Source organism: Vidua macroura, chromosome 7 (genome assembly GCF_024509145.1).
Source record: "Vidua macroura isolate BioBank_ID:100142 chromosome 7, ASM2450914v1, whole genome shotgun sequence".
Lineage (NCBI taxonomy): Eukaryota > Metazoa > Chordata > Aves > Passeriformes > Viduidae > Vidua > Vidua macroura.
In genome coordinates this window covers 26191449-26209938 of record NC_071577.1, presented here as the reverse complement: position 1 = coordinate 26209938, position 18490 = coordinate 26191449, and the positions used below count along the sequence as shown (strand labels likewise).

General features: G+C 45.0%; 1 protein-coding gene across 2 annotated transcripts in view; it reads left to right on the top strand.

Annotated features, from left to right (window-relative positions):
- Positions 1–18490, top strand: part of IGFBP2 (insulin like growth factor binding protein 2) — a 58384-nt gene that overhangs the window by 20169 nt on the left and 19725 nt on the right. Inside the window, exon 1 of one of the 2 annotated variants that reach the window (XM_053982207.1) lies at positions 7736–7781. The exons of the other annotated variant lie outside the window; for it this stretch is intronic. Within the exon in view, the coding sequence (XP_053838182.1) occupies positions 7751–7781 (31 nt within the window). The 5' untranslated portion in view covers positions 7736–7750. Of the gene's footprint in view, positions 1–7735; positions 7782–18490 lie in introns of those variants that run through there. 2 annotated transcript variants of the gene reach the window in all.

Here is an 18490-nt window from a genome sequence, read left to right as displayed (position 1 = left end):
CTGTGCAAGTGCATCTACATGAAGATCATATGCAGCTCCCAGAAGGCCAGTGGGAGCCTTTTCATAATCCTTGTCTGCAGCTGGATTTGACCCAAAGTATATCTGAGAAGGATTATGGCAGCTTCTTTGTTGAACATAGTTTAGGTGGATTATGTGCTGTCACATCTGTGTTCTGTCTTTAGTGGCTGACATGAAATTACCAGTTTGCATGCCCAGACAGACACACAGCCACTTGTACCCCCTGTGTGCACTGAAATGTCTCTGTGCATGGATGTGGCTGCATGGGATGATCCCATTGCACCATGGCAGAAGGGCTGTGCTGGTTCCCTGGGCTCCCTAGGCTGATGGCTCTGTGGCATCAAGTAAAGCTGCTCCTTGAGCTGCAGCTGCTGCTGCTGGTGAGGTTGGCCCTGCACAGGGTTTTGGAGAGAAGGCCTGGAGTTTTATTTTGCTCTACACACTGTTGTAAGAGGTTTTTCTCCAGTGTGCTTCACTGTGCAGCCAAATGCAGTGATGCAATTTGTGGGTGCTGAGTATGGGGATGGTCCTCATCCAAAGTCACCAGAGAGCTGGAGGCAGAGCACTCATGATACATGGAAGATGGGTGTTCCAGCTTCTGTCAGTGAGAAACCTCAGTTGAGGTCCAGGGCCTCTGGTCAGGGCCTTGTCTTGAGAAGCTCAGCATTGCCCTTAGCAGGAGTGGAATATGGCATGGTCAAGTGAGACTCCACCATGCTGCGTGCTGGGGTTTGGAGTGTCAAATGCTCTTCAGCTTTCTGTGGTTTGTTCATGTGTGTCTAAAGTTGCTTCTGATCCTTATTTGTAAAGCTCATCTACAAGGAAGTAGGTTCTGAAGGTGAAATTAATTCCTACTGCTGCTGGGATCAAAGGAATGTAGCAGCAGTGTCCCGAGTGGTGTGTGGGTTGGGTTTGGTTGTTCAGACCTGACTGTGGAGAGACCAGACCAGGCTATGACCCCTTCATTGTAAAAGAAATAATTTTTAATATTTTATGTGTGTTCAAATGGGCAGCATTTCTTTGCTTTCAGAAGAGCTGTTCTGGGTGACAAATCATCCCAACAATAAACATAACAGTGAAATGGTGGGCTCCAGAATAGATGCTTATTTTGTCTCCTGAATACCCTCCATAAGCTGCTGCAGTGGAGCAATGCTGTTGGCATCTCCTGGTGAAATCTGCTGGTGTGCTTTCACATCAGCAAGATAACCTGTTTACTGAACTCATCTGGGATTTGCTGGATTAGGCATGATGAGAGGCTGCTGAGTCTGGAAGCTGAAGGACTCTCAGGAATTAATGATGTGTATATACTCTGGATAAGTTTTATCTATAGGAGTTTCAATTCAAGACATTTGCTGGGAGTTGAAGTGCTCCTTGTTCAAAATGAGCAGCATTCTCCCTGCAAATGAGATGGCAAACTTAAAGGAGGGATGCTCTGTATACTATGGTATGCCAGGTATTTAGCTACTCTACTGTGAAAGTGAATTCAGATTAAGCTTCCCTTGTATAAACAAGCCAGGTGAGGAACTTTTTTTGTGTCATGAATTGATACAGTAAAGCAGAAGCTGTAAAGGAATCTGCTGTGGGCAGAGGGAATGTCCCTGGAGCTGGCAGCATTGGCAGAGCTGGGGATGAGGAACACTGGGGAATGCATAGGACCCTCCACTTGAGTGCTTAGCCCTCTTACATCCTATACATTATATATCAGGTATGAAACCACAATTTTCCTATTCTGGACACACATGGAAATGACTGTTAGATTTTCTTTGAGTCCATCAAGGATCAATCCCTTTGCACTTTGGCTTAGTTATCTTCATGATTGCCAGTGGCCTTGTGCATGTGTGCCTTCACACCTTACACACCAGAATGTCATCAGGACAAATTTTTTCTAAAGTTTCTGGGGAAGACTTATTGGTTCCATATTGTCAGTTTCTTGGAGACATTTGGATCCAAAGCTGAGGCTTGAGTGGTCTTTCCCTGTGTTGCTGCCACCATATTTGTCTCTAAGCAGGAACACTGATTAAATTACAGTGCACTTCTGATAATGTGCACATATAGCAACTCTCTGAAGTTTCATATTAATTTTTATTTTTCATGTGGTGAATAATCATGCTCACACATCCAGAGGGTTGAGGAAAGAACAGGACACAGTAATTGCTGGATATGAATTTCAAAATTCCCTGTGGAAGACTGTCTAATTAGATTTAATGAGCTGGCTGGTGTGCATGTGTGCTTTCACCACCTCTCTTGAGCCAGCTGGATCAGAAGTGCTTATGTGTGTCCGAGGTGAACGAGGAGTATGTGGAAGAGGTATTTTTACACTTGGAGCCTGCAGGTTTGAAGCAGACTTCTACCTGCTTTTCTCGTGTGTGTGCTGTAATGAGGGACTTCACCATGGAGGTGAAGCATTTGATAATGCAGGTGGTAAATTGCAAGTGACTTCACTGTGGTTTCAGCTGCTTAGGTGAGGAGGGATGGGAGCAGAGTATCTGTCTCTATATCTGTGGGGTTGGTATCCCTTCCTCTGTAATGTACTCCTCAGAGCTGCTGGTGCAGGTGATAGCAGAGCTACAGTACGTCACAGGATGTCACTGAGCTGCCAGGAGAAGGTTTTGAATTAGCTGGAGGCAAATGGTCAGTGGGGCCAGGATTTCTGTGAGTGAGGTGGATTACAGCCGTCAGGTTTGAGCATTGCTGTGTCTCTGATCTGCTCTGCTGGCTGGCTTCCCACCCCTCCATCACTGGAGACAGCCCTGAGTTGATTGTGTGCAGTTTGGCTTTTTTGCAGGGGTCATTGCCATGGGTCAGTGCTCTGTTTCCAAGAAGGACCAGTGTGAGTAGGGAGCTGTGCTGCGAGGGTGACCATTTTAATGAGGGGCTTCTCTGTGGTTTTTTCTTTCTTTCTTTTTTTTTTTTTTTTTTAATATTAATTAACCTTTGTTTTCTGTCAAGAAGGTTGCCCTGAAGCATGACTTAGCAAGGCAAACATGCCTGGACAAAGGAAGCATTAAGCCTGCACAGAGGGAGGGGAGAGGGTTACACCTCTAATTACTTTGTGTGCATGTAATTTTTTTTCCCCTCTGGTGACTGATGGGTCTTGAAGGGACTTGCCGGGGTTGGTGTGTGATTCACCAGGGCAGAGCGTGTTCTGGGCTGAGGCTGCCGGCTGTCTGGCCCTGGATGCCAAGGGCAGGCGATGTCCTTGTGCTGGTGTTGCTCACGCCTGAGTCAGCACTTGTGCAGCACAGCTGCTCCCCAGCTGGGGGCCAGCCTGGGAGTCACTGCTCACACCCCAGCCCAGCTGGACAGGAGGATGCAGAGGCTTGGCTCTGCCGTGTGAGCACTGTCTGGAGTGGGCTGGTGTGAAAGCATGTGGAGCAACATCTCCTGGTAGGAATGTGGGTGCTCAGAGCCATCCTGAGTGGGTGTGAAGCACTGAGCTGCCAAAGTGCTTATGCCAGTGAAGGGGCTGGAGAAGGAGGCAGTCCTGAACCCCTTTCACACATCCCTATCCCCAAACAGGAAAAAAAGGATCAGTGCTCTCCCGCCCTCCCAATAAGCAGCAGCCTACAAACTACCCAGCCTGCCACCCTGTCCTTTTCTCTGGTCTTCCTGCCTGGTCCTGGAGCCCATGGTAGATACACAGGCTCTCCTGAAAAAAATGGGACCTCAGATTGGCTTGGTGGGGAGTTAGAGCTCATGATGTTCATGTGGGAAGCAGGAAGAGGGGAACTGAGGTGAAGGAGAAAAATGGGTAATAAGCAGTTGTGGGAGTGGTGTTCAGGGAAGAGGAGGAGAAGCTGGGGCTGTGAGAAGAAAGGAGGACCTTGTGGAGTGGGCTGCAGTCCTGGCCTCAAAGCTGATGGATTAGGAGGGCTTGGCAAAGAGTTGGGGATCTGGTTTTAGGCAAATAGTGTAAAATATGTGGAATTCAAGGAGGGAGCCCCAAAGCCAGTGGGCTTGGCTCCTAAAGATCCCACAGGACCGAATGGATTTTAGTCAGCTTTCTGTAAAGGTTTTCTCTTTCCCACTAGTTTTTGGATCCATTGACCAACTCCCTGCTGGTGGGGTGGTGCAGAGGTCTGACCAATGATTTTCATCTTCGAAGTCTGGTAAAAATCACTGACCAGATAGAGGAGGAAAAGCCCTGTTAGTGTCCACTGTGAGGGGAAGGCTTCAGCATGGGTTCAACTGCAATATTAGACATCAGGGCATTTGTGTGGATGCTTCAGGGCCAAGATGCACTCTTTGGCAATACTGCTCCTGAGGTGCCTGGCTGTCTTTGGAAAGTGGTGCACTTTATGCATCAAAATCATGGAATTGTTTAGGTTGGAAAAAGCCGTTGAGTTAAACTATAAACCCAGAATTGCCAAGTTCACCACTAAACTGTGTCCCTAAGTGCCATATTTTTTAAATACCTTCAGTGGCGACGCCACCACTTCCCTGGGTAGTCCAGTCCAATGTTTGGTAACCCCTTTTATGAAGAAAATTTCCCTGATATCCAATCTAAATCTCCCCTGCTACAGCTTAAGGGTATTTCCTCTTATCCTATTACTTGTTAAAAGAAGACCCAGAAGAGCTTATTGCAGAATTCTATTTGGCATATGGAAAAAGCCTAACCCTTCCATGGCAGTTGGGAGATGCAGGGGATGGGACCCTTCCTGAGCTGGGTGGTTCCAGATTTGAATCCTGGAATTTTAGATGTGGGGTTTCCCTGCTTCTGGGCATGACACTCAGTAACTTAAGTATATCTTACTGTCGGGACTTTTTTCCCAGTCTCTTTCCTTTTTTTACCAATTCCTCTTTCCAGATGCTTTCATGAGTCTGAATGATGCCTTGTGAAGGCTGACCTAGAACAGAGGCTAGATGGAGTTATGGAATAAAGTAGGGATTTATTAAAAGGCCTCAGTGGATACACTTTGGATAGTACAAGAGCCCAGCCAGTGCTACACCCAAGATGAACCCAGAATGGCCACAGAATGGACAACCAGTTACTAGGTTTCTCACTTTTATAAGTTCTGGTCCATCTGCATATTGCAGTTAATTGTCCAATTATAGCTTTAGGTTATGAAGTCCCATCCTTCTTGTTTTTCTCTCTTCATTCTGCTGTTATGCACTTGGGCCTGAGCTTTGGATAGGTTGTCCTTGGTCCCCAGCAAGAGAAAGAATTGCTTTGTGTCCCTACTCTGTTAAGAGAGCTTACCATCCCCTGAAGCTCAGAACTGCACACTAAAGCAGTACAGAATCTGAAAAACATAAAAGTTAAAACCTGAGGCATCATCAGTGGCTTAGGGAAAATATTTTTCATATCTTCCTTCCTCCCCCCCCCCAATGAGCATCTCTTCTATTGTTTTCACAAATTAAAAATTGGTTGAGGAAACCTATCAGTGTCACCTGTTTGGTTGGTTCCTCAGCTCTTCTCTGCTGACAGAAGATCAACTGCATCTTACAATTTAGTTTGGTTTTGGGTGTGTTTTGTGTTTTTTTTTTTTTTTTTTGTTAAAACAAATTAAAAAACCCCACCAAATAAACCAAATACCCAAACCACCCATCTATCTGGGAGTTATTTCATTAAATGGAGCTGAGGGACTGCAGCATGCTACCTCTTCTGCAGCAAGCTACCTCTTCTGCAGCAATCTCTTTTGGCTTGAAAGGAATTATTCATGCAGTTACGCAATCCACGATGAATTTTCAATTTGTCACAGTTTTTCCCTGCCTCCTCCCTTTTGTCCACCAGCCTAACTAGGCTCTTGCTGAGTCTCTTCATTGACTGACATGCTTTAGCAAGAGTTCTAATGTGTAGGTGCAGTCCTGGTCCAGCAGCCCTTCATGGAGTGAGGGGTTGCAGTGTACAGTGAGGTTCTAGACTCTTCCCAGTTTAAGGTCACACCTTCTGAGAGGAAAACCCATCATTTTTCATCATGAATTCTTTTCTGAGAAAACAACCTGTGGTTGCTTGGTGTCTTGGCTTTCCTCCCTTCATGTGTGTGGGAAAGCCAAGTGGTTCACATTCCTTGCAGGAAGAAATCTTGGAAGTGGAGGACTGTGTGATCCTCTGCAGTCACAACCTGAACTGTACTGAAGTGCACAGGTATTGTGGAAAATCTCAGGAGCCTTCACTTGATGAATATCTGCTCAGATGGGTGGTAGCTGAGCTAATGTTTCATTTTTCTCAAACAATTTCATATGTGGGATGGAGGTGTTGTTCACTGCTCATCCTGATGTAGGGAGCTCTGCCACCTGTAACAGCAACCTGTGCTGCTGCTGGCACCAGTTAAATTTTGAAGAGGAGCCTGCGTGTGCTGGGTTGGTCCTGGCTGGATGCCAGATGCCCACTAAAGCTGCTTCATGGCTCCTCTCCTCAGCCTGACAGGGGAGAGAAAATAGAAATAAAGGCTTGTGCTTTGAGATAAGGGTAGGGAGAAATCTTGCACCACTGCTGCTCTCAGGTCAGGGAATTCATGCATGGGCACCCAGGTGGGATGGCAGGGGGGGCTCCTCCTGTCCACTCACTCTCCTTGCAGAGCCTGGTGTTTGCAGATGATCTGCAACAGAAGTATGGGGATGGGTTTGTCCTGCAAAAATGGTGAGTGTGGGCAGCACCAGCACACTTAGGCAAATGTTCATGGGATGTGGATTTTTATTTTACTTCTCCCATTCATAATATTCTGTTTGGATCAGTGGTAGGAATTACTGCTGATAAAGCTAGCTGTTGCCATTAACAAAAGCATTTTCTTTCAAATCCCTAAGAGCTCCAGCAGAGAAAATAATAAAAATTCACTTGCTGTTCATGTTTCCAGGGTGTTCATGCCTTGGAGATACACCAAGATGGAATAAGAATATCTAAGGGAGGGTAAACACTCCTGGGACTGTGATCAGGAGTATAAAGATCTAGTCACAAAAAATATAAAACAAAATAGAACAAACCCACTTCCCTAAAGACCACTTTTGCTGCTCTCCCTTGGCGCAGCCCAGCGTTGAACCTGACACCTCCATCCTTCTCTGTGCTGATTTCTATTACTAATTTCTCTTGCTGCAACAAGTGTTAAATCCCAGCTGCTTAGCAGCAGGTCTGGGCTGTGTTTCAGCCCCCTCCTCTTTCCCAGGAGCTGTTGATGTGCATATGCTTGCACCCTTCATGCCGTGTCCTCCATCCTGACACAGCTTTTTTCTTTCCTCTCTCTCTCTCACTTTTTGAAGGGTTCAGGCTGGGGGTGTGATGTGTGTGGTGGGGATTTTTTAGGGATATATCTGCCTTGACAATGTTCTTGAAAGCTGGCCCAGCCTGGACAGAGCAGAAAACTTGTGGGATATTTGAATTACTGACTCATTCAGTGGTCTCCTGGGTAATGGGGCACAGGGGCAAATGTTGCTACTGGCAGACACTGGAGTTGGAAGGAGTTGTTTGCTGCAGAAGGTACCCCTGAATTCCTCAGTTGTGAGGCCGGCTCAGCTAGCCAGAAGGGTCCCCTGGGCCTGCTTTATTTCGTATGGGTCCTAAAATTACTTTTAAGTGAATTCAAACTTCATTTCTCCTGCTTGATCCAGCCCCCTCCCTGGGTTTCCTCCATGTGTGATGTGCTGGAGTCATGGAGATGCGGGAACGCCTCCAGGCTTGGATGGTGTCTGGAGCAGAACATCCCATTCCTGAGTGTGGGGCTGCTGTGGGATGCTGCGCTGAGCGCACAGGGGCCGCGTCCCCTGGCTCCCCTTGTGCGGCAGCTGGAGGCAGGCGATGAGCAAGCCTTGCCCGCAGGCTTTGCGAGGTGAGCAACTGGCTTTGTGCTTCCCTGCGGGCTGCTCCGGAACGTGTCTGTCCCTGCTTGTTCGTGCCACCGCCTGAGCCCCGGGGATGGGGAGGGCAGGATCCCCTGTGCTGCTCCAGGACCTGGCACCAGAGCTCTCCACGTCCCTGCTTGGTGCAGGCGAGTGCATGCATGTGTTTTACGAGGCTGAGTTCACTGTGCCCATTCTTTGTCTCTCCTCTACCCCTTAAAACTTCCAAATCTTACCTTCTTTTTTTTTTTTTTTTTTTTTTTTTTTTTTTTTTTTTTTTTTTTTTTTAAATCCCCATCATATGAATGCATACTTCATGCTTTCAGAGCATCTGATGGCAGTCAAAGTGCAGGTCTTTCCCCTTTAACGCCTCTACAGTGTGCCATGCCATATTAACTCTGTTGAGAGGGCATCTGGGCAATAAAGTGCAAACATGGTCCTTGTTTGGCTCTTGCTCTCAGTAAAGACTTCTCTTTCTTGTTTTAAAGCAATGCACTGGCTGTCCCATTTTGAGCCTGGCTTTCTTCCAAACGAGCCTGTGTGTGGGCACGTGTGGATTATCTTTGTCTCTATGGCTACCCTGAAAACTTTTGAACCGGAAAATTCTGTTGAGGGATTGAGCTCTAAGATACTGGTTTTCTATTGCTTTTATGGAAATAGTTGCTGGGTGGTAGGACTGTACCTTGTTCATGTCTCCTAAGGGGTTGAAGCAGAAACTCAGCCAGTATTAGACATCAGTAACCAGCAATGTACTCACAAGCACACTCTCAGGAAAGATACATAAAACTCCTTAAAAATCAAGCTTTGTTAGTTATATCACTCAAGTGTATTAATATTAATTAGGTCATTTAACTAATTACCTGTTCATCTGCATGTAAGGGGCAATTGATAGCTTGTTGATGGGTCCCATCTGGAAATTGCAGAGCATGAGAAACAGACCTTGAGAGTCACATGTGGGCAAGAGGGGGTTGATTATCACTTCCAAGAGCTCTTGTTTGCTAGGGCTTTAAATAATTTTGGCAATTCCTGAGGTTTCATGTGGAATGGAGAAGTGCTGTCTCTGAGGGTTAAACACATGCTTTTTAAGAGAGAATTAGTGCATGTAAGCTATTCACTGGTGCGTGCTTGCTAAGAGCTGCTGTCAACATTTTGAGACGATAACAAGTAACAGCACTTGCACATATCATCATCATCCTTATGTTTTGTCTCTTTTCAGTCACCTCCCCAGCTGGGGATTTAAAGATGTTTCTAATTAGTCACTGTTTCAGGATCTGGGAGATGAGAGTTGCTGAGGCTCTGTTGCATAGATGTCTGTATTCTGTTCCTCCCTGGATCTTACTCTGGGATGAGCATTGTCTGTGTTCCCCTCGTGAAGGTCACACACTCTACAGTGAGTGTGAGGAGATAAAGCAGGGGACATGGGAAGGGGAACCTTGTGTTTGATGTTTCCTGTGGACTTTAGGTCTCTTAGAAGGGAGACAATCACTGAAGACATACTGGCTAGTCCTGTACCATCATTAGGATGTGCCAGGTGCTTTTTCTTCCTCTGCCTTGTCCAGCTGCAGTGGCACACAGATGCTGTCTGGCACCAGTAGGTTTTCCAGCCCAAATGTGTCTCTGGTTATTTCCACACTAGGCTGGACAAGATTTGGTGGTGAGCAAATGTGTAGTCATTTGTCTGTCTCTCTAGACTGACTGTGGGAGTCAGGTTCTATGAGTGATTCTTTTCAGCGTGTTTTTTTAAACATAAGTGGTGACATTTCCCATGTTTCAGTCTTCTCATGCCTGGTATAATAATCTTCGGAGCCATTCAAACTATTTTTTACTAATTTAATGAAAATTGGAAGAGATGCTTTTAATTTCTGTACTTAAAATACTACAAATTTGATGTTGCAAAGCCAAATGGAAAGAATTCATACATGCCAGTCCCCTGAACAGACAACCTCCTTGTTCTGCTCCCTGGAGAATCCTCCAGTCCATTGTCATTTTGGACAGAAGAGCTGTTAAAACTGGCTTCATCCTCCCCCAATTCAAGAGTATTTTGGTCAAAATCTTGCCATTTTAATGCAATTGTTCCTTTCTGGCTTGTCAAGCCTTTTCTTTCCTATTGTTTGCAGCCTCCTGAAAGCTGCTGCTGATGGCAGGTTGATGTCCATCAGACTTTCCATATTCCTTCCCCAGCTCCCTGAGCCCAGCTCCCTTTCTCCAGGCGTTTCTTGATAATGCAGCACAACATAACCCTCAAGTTCAGACTAAGCTGCCACAGAAAGGTGCAGTCCCCAGAGGTTCCATGTGGGAATTTTGATGGTGGAATGGGTTTGAACTACTGCTTTTTTCCATCGGAGTGTAAGGAAGAACAGGGTCAGTCAGAAGTTAATATTGCTCTCAGAAGATACAGTGAAGGCTTGGTCTGAGATGGGGAAACAAAGAGAGTGAAGTGTGTCCTTACCTGCAACAAGAGCTGCTGTTGCTCAAAGCAAGGAGTGAAATAACATGAAATATAATTGATGACGTGGCATAAGTGGTGGAGACAAGGCAAGGAGGCCTCTGGACATCTGCACATGAACAAACAGCTGTCCTGGGAAGAAACTCATTTGCCCTGGAAAGAAACCACTCTGGATGGGAACTGGTTAGGGCAGGTTTACTTCAGTATAGGGTTGCATCATGCAGCCTTTTTTCCCTCCCCTTGGGCCATCTGGGGATTTCCTGGCTGATCCTGTTCATGCTGCTTTCTCTTGGTGCTTGAGAGATCTCTAGTAGGTGCTTGTGAACAGCTCTGGGGGATGAGGATCAGGCAGGCCTAGCTCATTAAGGGGAAATGGGTTCAGAGCAACTAAGGTGATCTGGGGGCATTAATTGGTGGAAGAGGAGGACAGGACTTTTCATTGCAGCAGCCTTCTGAAGGCGTGCTGGGATCTGGGGAGATAGGTAAATGGCAGCTGTATTAATTGAAGCACTGAAATAAGAGTCTCACTGCTCTTGGCAAGGGTCCTTTGCCCTGCTGTGTTGCCTCAGCAAGGCACACTCATCTTCCAGTCATTAGTCATTTGCTTGCTATTTCATTTTGTGGAGATTATAACCAGCTGAGGTGATATGGCAACGTGAGAGGCCAGGCTGCTGTATTGTCCCTTTGTTTTGCTTTTTCCTCCTTCCAAACTCATGGCCATCCAGACCATACGATGGAGAGCAGGCAAGAGCATTCCTTAGGGTGGGAGGAGCAGACAGTCTGGATTTTTGCAAGTCAAGTTGCCCAACACTGGAGTTTATGTTATTCACTGTGGAACAAATAAGGGCTAAGCATTGTGATAGTGCAGTGTTGATTTCAGAGAACTTATAAACTGTGATGAATTTATGGAGAGCAAAGGCTCAGGGCTGGAGGACTTCATCATGTGGCTGCTTATTGCAGCATTTGAATCAGCCAGGCCTCAGGATGCTCAGCAGGAGCAGGTGATTTGAAGGAGCTCAGCTTCAGCTTCTGGTCCTAAAGATCTGCATTACCTAATGCAGTCATGAAGCAGTGAGATTAGGGATGCTCATCCTTTCCCTTGGGGCCTGAGTGTTATTCTTTGATGAAAAAGTCTTTAGGAGACAAGATTAAATTAGCCTGTTGAGCAAATTGTATATGGGGACTCTTGTCCTGGAGGGACCCCCAACACACTGATTTTAAATTTTAACAATAGCATTTGATCAAGTGGCTAAGGTGAAGATTTATCACTTTATAAGGTTAGATTTATCACTTCTAGGAGCCTGACCTTTGCTCCCAGGGTCTTATAATCCCTTCAGTACCAAATCTTGGCCCTTCTGAAGCTGTTCACTGACTGGGAGCAGCACTATGAATGAATAGCTTATTACTGCCTGACGTTTCTCAAGGGCAAGTTGCAGACTGCTGTTGCCTCTTACATGCCTAGGCTCACATGTGTTTTGGCACGTACACCTCTTTGATATGAAAAATGATTGGGTTGAGAAAATGCAAATCACTTCTGCAAAATTGCTGATTCTTTTTGTATGAAGGAGAAAGGGAAAAAAAAAAAAAAGATGCACCCAAATCTTTCCTGAAACTTCCGAGTTTGAGGAGTGTCCAACCTCTGCCAGGCTTGGTAATCACCTGTGCCTGATGCCAAGCAAGGACAGGAATTTTTCAGTAGGTAAGAAGGTAACAGTGAGGTGAATTGTGTTTGCTGCTGTGGGGAAACATCTGTGTTTCCGCCACCCACCCTGTAGTGGGGTCTGTGTCAGGGTAAGTATTCAGAGGCAGTTGTCTGTATCTCCTGGGTTTCTGCATAGGGTCAGTTTTGCTTAATCTGCAAAGCCCAAGGAAAAAAATCAAGTCAAATGCACAGCTCAGGATTATTGTCTGGGGTTGTCTTAGTTTGGGCAGCTGCAGTGCATGAGGTTTTTTGTGAAGAGGCAATTTTTGGAGCAAGGCAGGTGAGGCAATTACCACAATCCTTTTTTTGGATTTTGCTGAATGCCTCCAGTCTTTGCAGGGCTAAAGAGAGAAAGGAATCAGAGTTTCCCCCAATCCCCTTCCCCTTATTACTTTAACCTGTATGCTCAGTGATAATAGCATGACAAAATAAAGGAGAATTATTTATATGGCACTAAAAGCACAGCCAGTGTCAGAGTAAGGGACTTGCACCTAATATCTATTCATTTTAGCTATGTGGCTGTCCTTGCCATAGTTACAAGGATTTTTTTCTGTTTGCTAGGTTGACACTAACAGTCATTCTGTCAAGGACAGGATTTTTATTGTCCCTTTTTTATAGATGTGTACTGCTGAATAGAGTGATACAATTATTTCCTCAAGGTCTCTTCAAGATCGAGAAGCAGGGTAGGAGGGCTCAAATCCAATTCTCTTGAATTGTAGTTCATGAACTTGGCTCTGAGACTGTTTATGGGACCTTCCTGGTGTCAGGATTGACTTCCCTGAAGTCAGCTCTATTGTACCACCATAAATTACCTTAAGCAGATTACGGCCAGGGCCACATTAGTTGCTTTCAAGGACTTCACTGTGAAACAGTGCACACAAAAATTGGAGTGGAATCAGGAACATAGAAAGTACTGAAAACAAAACTCTTTGGTCCCACAGTCAGTAACAGAATGGGCACTGAGACTTTCTTAGTGTACCAGAATCCATTCTTGTCTTAGTCTAATTCATCTTCTTTCATTTGCATTTCCCCATTTTTGGCTAACTTTAGTTTTGATGAAGAGGTGTGCCAGGCCCTGTGACATCCATGACAAGTCCATTCACAGTCCCTCATGTTGAGCCAACACTACTGACTCCCATCTCAAGCAGACCAAAGATGAGGCCACAATTAGCAGACTTAAATGTTCTGCAGTGACAGTGTTTTGTGGTGGTGTTTTTCCGTGATGGTGTGTTTTGTTTTCTTTTATAGTATCCTCAGAAAGGAGGAAGGTCTGGGTGGCTGTGATCAGAAGTCAAGGACCCAGAATTGGTGATACCAGAAGCATTGGCATGTCACCTATATGGTCTGGTAGTGATGCTGTCCTAGCTATAGCAGTGTAAAGATGAGAAAGGCAACCTTTGTGGGGAAGGTGAAATTAAAAATGAACATTTAAAAATAAAGGCAATTCTATGGAGTGGCAGTGATTGTGTGAATAAATGTCTCTCTTATGTTATGGGAAAGATAAAAGTTTCCAAAATAATATTTCTGTGGGAACTTAGGAATGTATCTTACTAGGAATACACATTAACAAACACGTTTTATTAATAAGGTAAAACATAGATAATGCCTGGATGTGGTAGCTCAGATTTTTTTTTCATTAAATACAGCACCAGCAAATGGAGGTGCTATTTTAGGTTTTGTTTTGGTAACTAGTGTTGATGTTAAGAGAGCCTGATTGTGCTGAGGAATCTTGGACCTAGTGCTCATAAAATGGATTCCTTTTAAATTAAATAGAAACCTAAACAAAAGTAGATCTGGAGCTAGGATACTTGTCTTTGAAAGGGCAAACTTTGAAAAATGAAAAAAAAACTGGTGGGTGAAGTCATCTGGGCAGAGAATTGTGAATGCAGAGGATACAGAGCCTCTAATTCAGAGGTACAGAAACTATCTGGACTAGGGGTCCTAGGCAGAGGAGGAAAACAGGGCAAGAAAGGGCTCCTTGCTGAAAGCTGGTGAATAGCCACCACCTTAAAAAGGATAGTTGGGATTAAACAGAGTCTGTAAGGAATGGAAAAAAAGACTAATTGGCAAAAAAGCAATGTCTTAGAGGTCAGGAAGGGTAGGGATAAAATGAGAATTGCCAGAAGTCATGCTGTGTTAGGTCTGGCAAAAGAAATTAAAACAAATAGCAACAGGTTTCTCAGCTACATAAATAAAATCAGACTTGAAGCTGCTGTGCAGCAAGGACCAACTGGAAGATCAAAGATGATGTAGGTATGGATGCAGTATTAACCAAATTTTGCTTTGTTGTTAAATACAGTTGGAGGGGATGAGGGCAAGGAAATCTTGGAATCTGAGGGTAAGAACTGAAAGTCAAAGAATCAAATTGATTGAAATTAATCAGAGGGTAGGAGCACTACCCTTGGTGGAAACTGTAGGTGTGAAGATGTTGGATACTTGTGGTTGCACTGTTAAGCTCATTGCTATGAAGACAGAAAAAGTCTTCAGGATAAATGATGTGGATGGTTGAGAGAGCCAAGAGTGGGACAAGCTGAATAGAACAGAGTGCTGGGATGGGCAGTGAAAGACCAGACTGAAGACTGTGATGAATGGGAGCTCTGCTAGTGCAACCTGCCAGTGGACAGCTAAGACCTGCATCTGCTAATTGATCCCAGGGGGAGGGGGAACTTCCATCCTGCTTTGAAGAAACCACCCAGGCCCACCCTGTATCCACAGAGAAATGTCCTGTGGGGAGGGAAGTGTTAACCCCCTGGAAAGCAGCTGGAAAGCCCTCAGCAGCAGTCATGAGCCTGAAAAATGGATGTAGGCAGGCACAGGTGCAGGGAAGAGCTCCAGGGAAGTGGGAGCTTGTGCCATGGGGAGGACTTGGCTGCTCTGATGAGTTACAGGAGGAAAACAAAGACAGGGAGGGGAAAGAGCACAGTGAGCGAGAAAATAGTGTTGGCACAAGGATGTCATACCATAACTCAGCCCTAATAATACCTTGTCTAAAAAATATGGCATCTTCTGCTGGCTGGAGCACTGTCTTTTTAGGATGACATCTCCAGGTGATACCTCAAGGGCAGGGCAGATACTTTTCTGCTCCCAAGGAGGTTACTGTGATGTGGCTCATGGCAGTCTCGTGAGAGTTCAGTGGTTCAGGAGGCCCTTGCACTAACCTTAGGGAGGATTTTTTTCCTTAAAAGAAGAATTTTCTAAAATGTTTTAGTTCTCTTCATGAGCCCAGCAGGTTTTGTCAACACACAGGACATAGTGCTGACACTGCCATGCTAGCGCTCCTTCAGCTTGGCAGAAGGCAGGTTTTGTCATGGGATAGTGATTGTTAAAGATCAGTGTGACCAAATGATGATCAAGACCAAATTCAAAATAAAATTGTGCTGAGAAGAGTTTGGGGTTTCTTTCACAGTACAGTTGAATTGAGGCTCAAGCAGTATTCCTGTTTCACAAAAAGTTTTATTGTACTGAATTTTCAAAGGGAATGGAGAGATCATTTTGCTGTTTTTAATACTGTGTTTTAGGTGAGGGTCAGCAGTCTGCCTGTTTTTTAAATTGATTTTATTTTAAATTGTAGCAAACCAAGTGGCATGACATTCTCTGACCTAACGCAGGTTTCCATCTATTTTTTTATTTACTGAGATGTTATTGCTCATCATTTCAGAGTAGCAGAAGTGTCCTATGTGTTTGTTTTCTTTAGGCTCTAGAGTTTACTCTGCAGCCAAGCCAAACTACTCCAGCTTTGGGGGGAGCTGAAATGAGGAAATCTGTACTTTGTGACCTTACACTTTAATTGAAAGGGGATTTGAGAAATGGAGCAAGTGATCAGAAAGTGACTATTTGCATTGGGTGAGCGGAGGAAGGCTTTAAAACCAAGCCCTTATTCAATGCCAATGACTAGATAATGTGGTAAAGTTTGGAACAGAGATAGAGAATCGGTTGCTCAAGAGGAGGTATCAGGTATGTTGTCTGAGCCCAACAGCCCTGACAGAAACGGGGAAAAGGATACCTGGCAGCTCTGATACTTTAATTGCAAATGAAACAAAAGCTGGTAGGGGAGAAACTGAGAAGTGTCACATGCCTTTAAGGCCTCCAAAAGGCTCTTCCCCAGTTTACAGTGGGCCTTTCTAGACTGATTTATTCCTGTGACTCAGTGAGGGTTAGGTTTTAAGCATTTGCTTCTCTCCCCTTCCAAGCTCCCCCAGCATGGGCATGCTGCCTTTGGGGCAAAGGAGCAAGGTGCACTCCAGACTATTTATGGCTCATTGTACAGTTCCATTCTGGGAACATTGTGGGGAGGCTGATGGCTGTTTTGATGCAAAATATTCATCAGCCTTCTGCCATTTTCCAAGTTAATTTGTCTGGATGACTTCTCAAATGACTTCTCACATTTTCCACCAGCTGATGCTCTATTAAGAGTTTGTTCCTTTGTCTGTCTCTGGGGCTGTTTCATTGTATGGGTGCTTCTCCATTTTCTGTCCAATTTAAGGATTCAGGCTGACCTTGTGAATTGTGGCAACTGATCAAGGCCACTTTTGTAAAGAATCATCATCTGGAGACCTCCATCCCAGCTCCACTGCAGTAGGTGTGATCTGAGCACTGCCCTTTTCTTTGGTGGAGGTTCTTGGTTTAGGGATCATTCCACACAGTGTCAGGTCATCTCTTAGGGCATCCATCTCTGATGCTCCCAGGTTAATTTTTCACAGCTTTACAGCCAGAAGGACAGTGTCCCATTCTCAAGCCTGCTTCCTCAGACAGTTCAGACCACAGATTTTTGCTGTGTGAACCACTGTTTTGATTAGAACACTACAAAAAACATTTGGTCTTGACTTTAAAATCACTCATAACATGATACACTATCACAACCCTTTTGTAAACTATACCAGTGACTAATTACTTGGATTGTCCATGTTTGTCTAATCCAGTAATTTTCATCTCCATAAAAGCTGCATATTTATAAGAGTTCTTTTGGTCTTCCTAGACTTGACTATAGGTGTAGTCAAATTTTCCTGGGTTGCCCTTTTCCTTTCTAGTATCTTATCTGACCAATCTGTCCTACTTTCTTCTGTGCTGCTCCATTAAATATTTTAGGAACAAGAAAGACACTTGTGTGGAATTATCTCCACAGGTTTTACTCACTTTTGCGTTTCATTATTGATAAGCAGTTTCCATTCTCCTCTTCTCTTACACCTCCTTAATAATAAATATTTATGTTGCCCCCTCAGTTTACATAGTATTCTGCAGACCTCAAAAGAGGCAAAGTCCTGTCCCACTGATTTCTTGTCTTTCTATGCATCTTCCATGCTGCTGTGCAGGCACTAGAAGCAGAGATGATACAGCTTTGCAGGAAAGGACTCACATACTGCAGAGGCTGGGTGTATTTTGCTCCTCTGGAACTCACTGGGAATGGAAGACTTTCCTAATTCCCTTTCAAAGAGGGGGGATGACATAGCAGGTGGTGATATTACACATGGAAAGAATGTGAAAGTGCCCTGAAACTGGACATGCCCATTCTACCTTCTCTGGTCCTGTAACAAATCCTGTCTTTGAATGCAAAATTTGCATTACTCCTCCTGTGAGATGTTAAATGCCACCAGTAACTCTTTCCTGCTCACTACAAACCCTTCCCTCCAGCATTACCTGTTTGCTGCTCCTCCAGGCACGCTTTCTAAGTGATGTAGGAGAGAGTAGTGAAATGAGTTAACTCAGCTCTTGTGGCGTTAGGGATGTCTTTGGTCTGGAGGAACTTGATGAAGAAGAGTTCTGTGGCTGTGTAGGGATCAGCCAAATGAAGCTGGTAGAAATGGGATCAACCCAAGTCTTTTCTTACTCTGGTATTCTTCCTACTGGTATTCAGTAGGAAGACTCAAATATAAATATGATGATTGCAAGCACATGTGGCTGTGGCTGTCCATCTTGAGACCTGTTCAGTGAAAACTGGATTTATCTGTTTGCCAAGAGCAACATGCTTTAACCCTCAGGAAGCCTTTCAGCTTTAGTCTGGCTGACACCATCATGGTTTATTTAGCAAGGCAAAGCATGGTGAGGCTGAGGGAGGGGTGTGAGAGGCCACAGCTGGGCTTTGTGAGAGACAGGAATGGGGCAAGGGAGAAAACAATTAGGAAATAGCAAGTGTTCTGGTGCAGAGTTTTAGAGTGGGAACTTGTAATGTTCAGTGGTAAATAGCTGGTTAATCAATGCCAGATTGTCTCTTGGAAGTTGTCTTAATTACTTTAGCCTGTGCCAGACACTGATATCCTTGAAACCTAAAAAATCCCATTAGAAGGTGCTTTCATTGGCCCTCAGCCAACATGTTTCACTGTGTGACAAGAGCGAGTGCTGATGGGCTGGACATGGGCTGGGGCCATCGGGGCAGCACTGGAGGTGGCACTGGAGGTGTCTCTGTGTCAGAGCACCCTGTGCAGCTCATCAGGAGCTTGCAGTGAGTTCCTTGCTCTAGGGTGGTGTTCCAGCTCTCCACTTAGGCGGCAGTAAGAACTGCTGCTGCTGTTTTCCATGTGCTTTGGCTTTGTTCCTGTGCCCTTAGCTCATGCCAA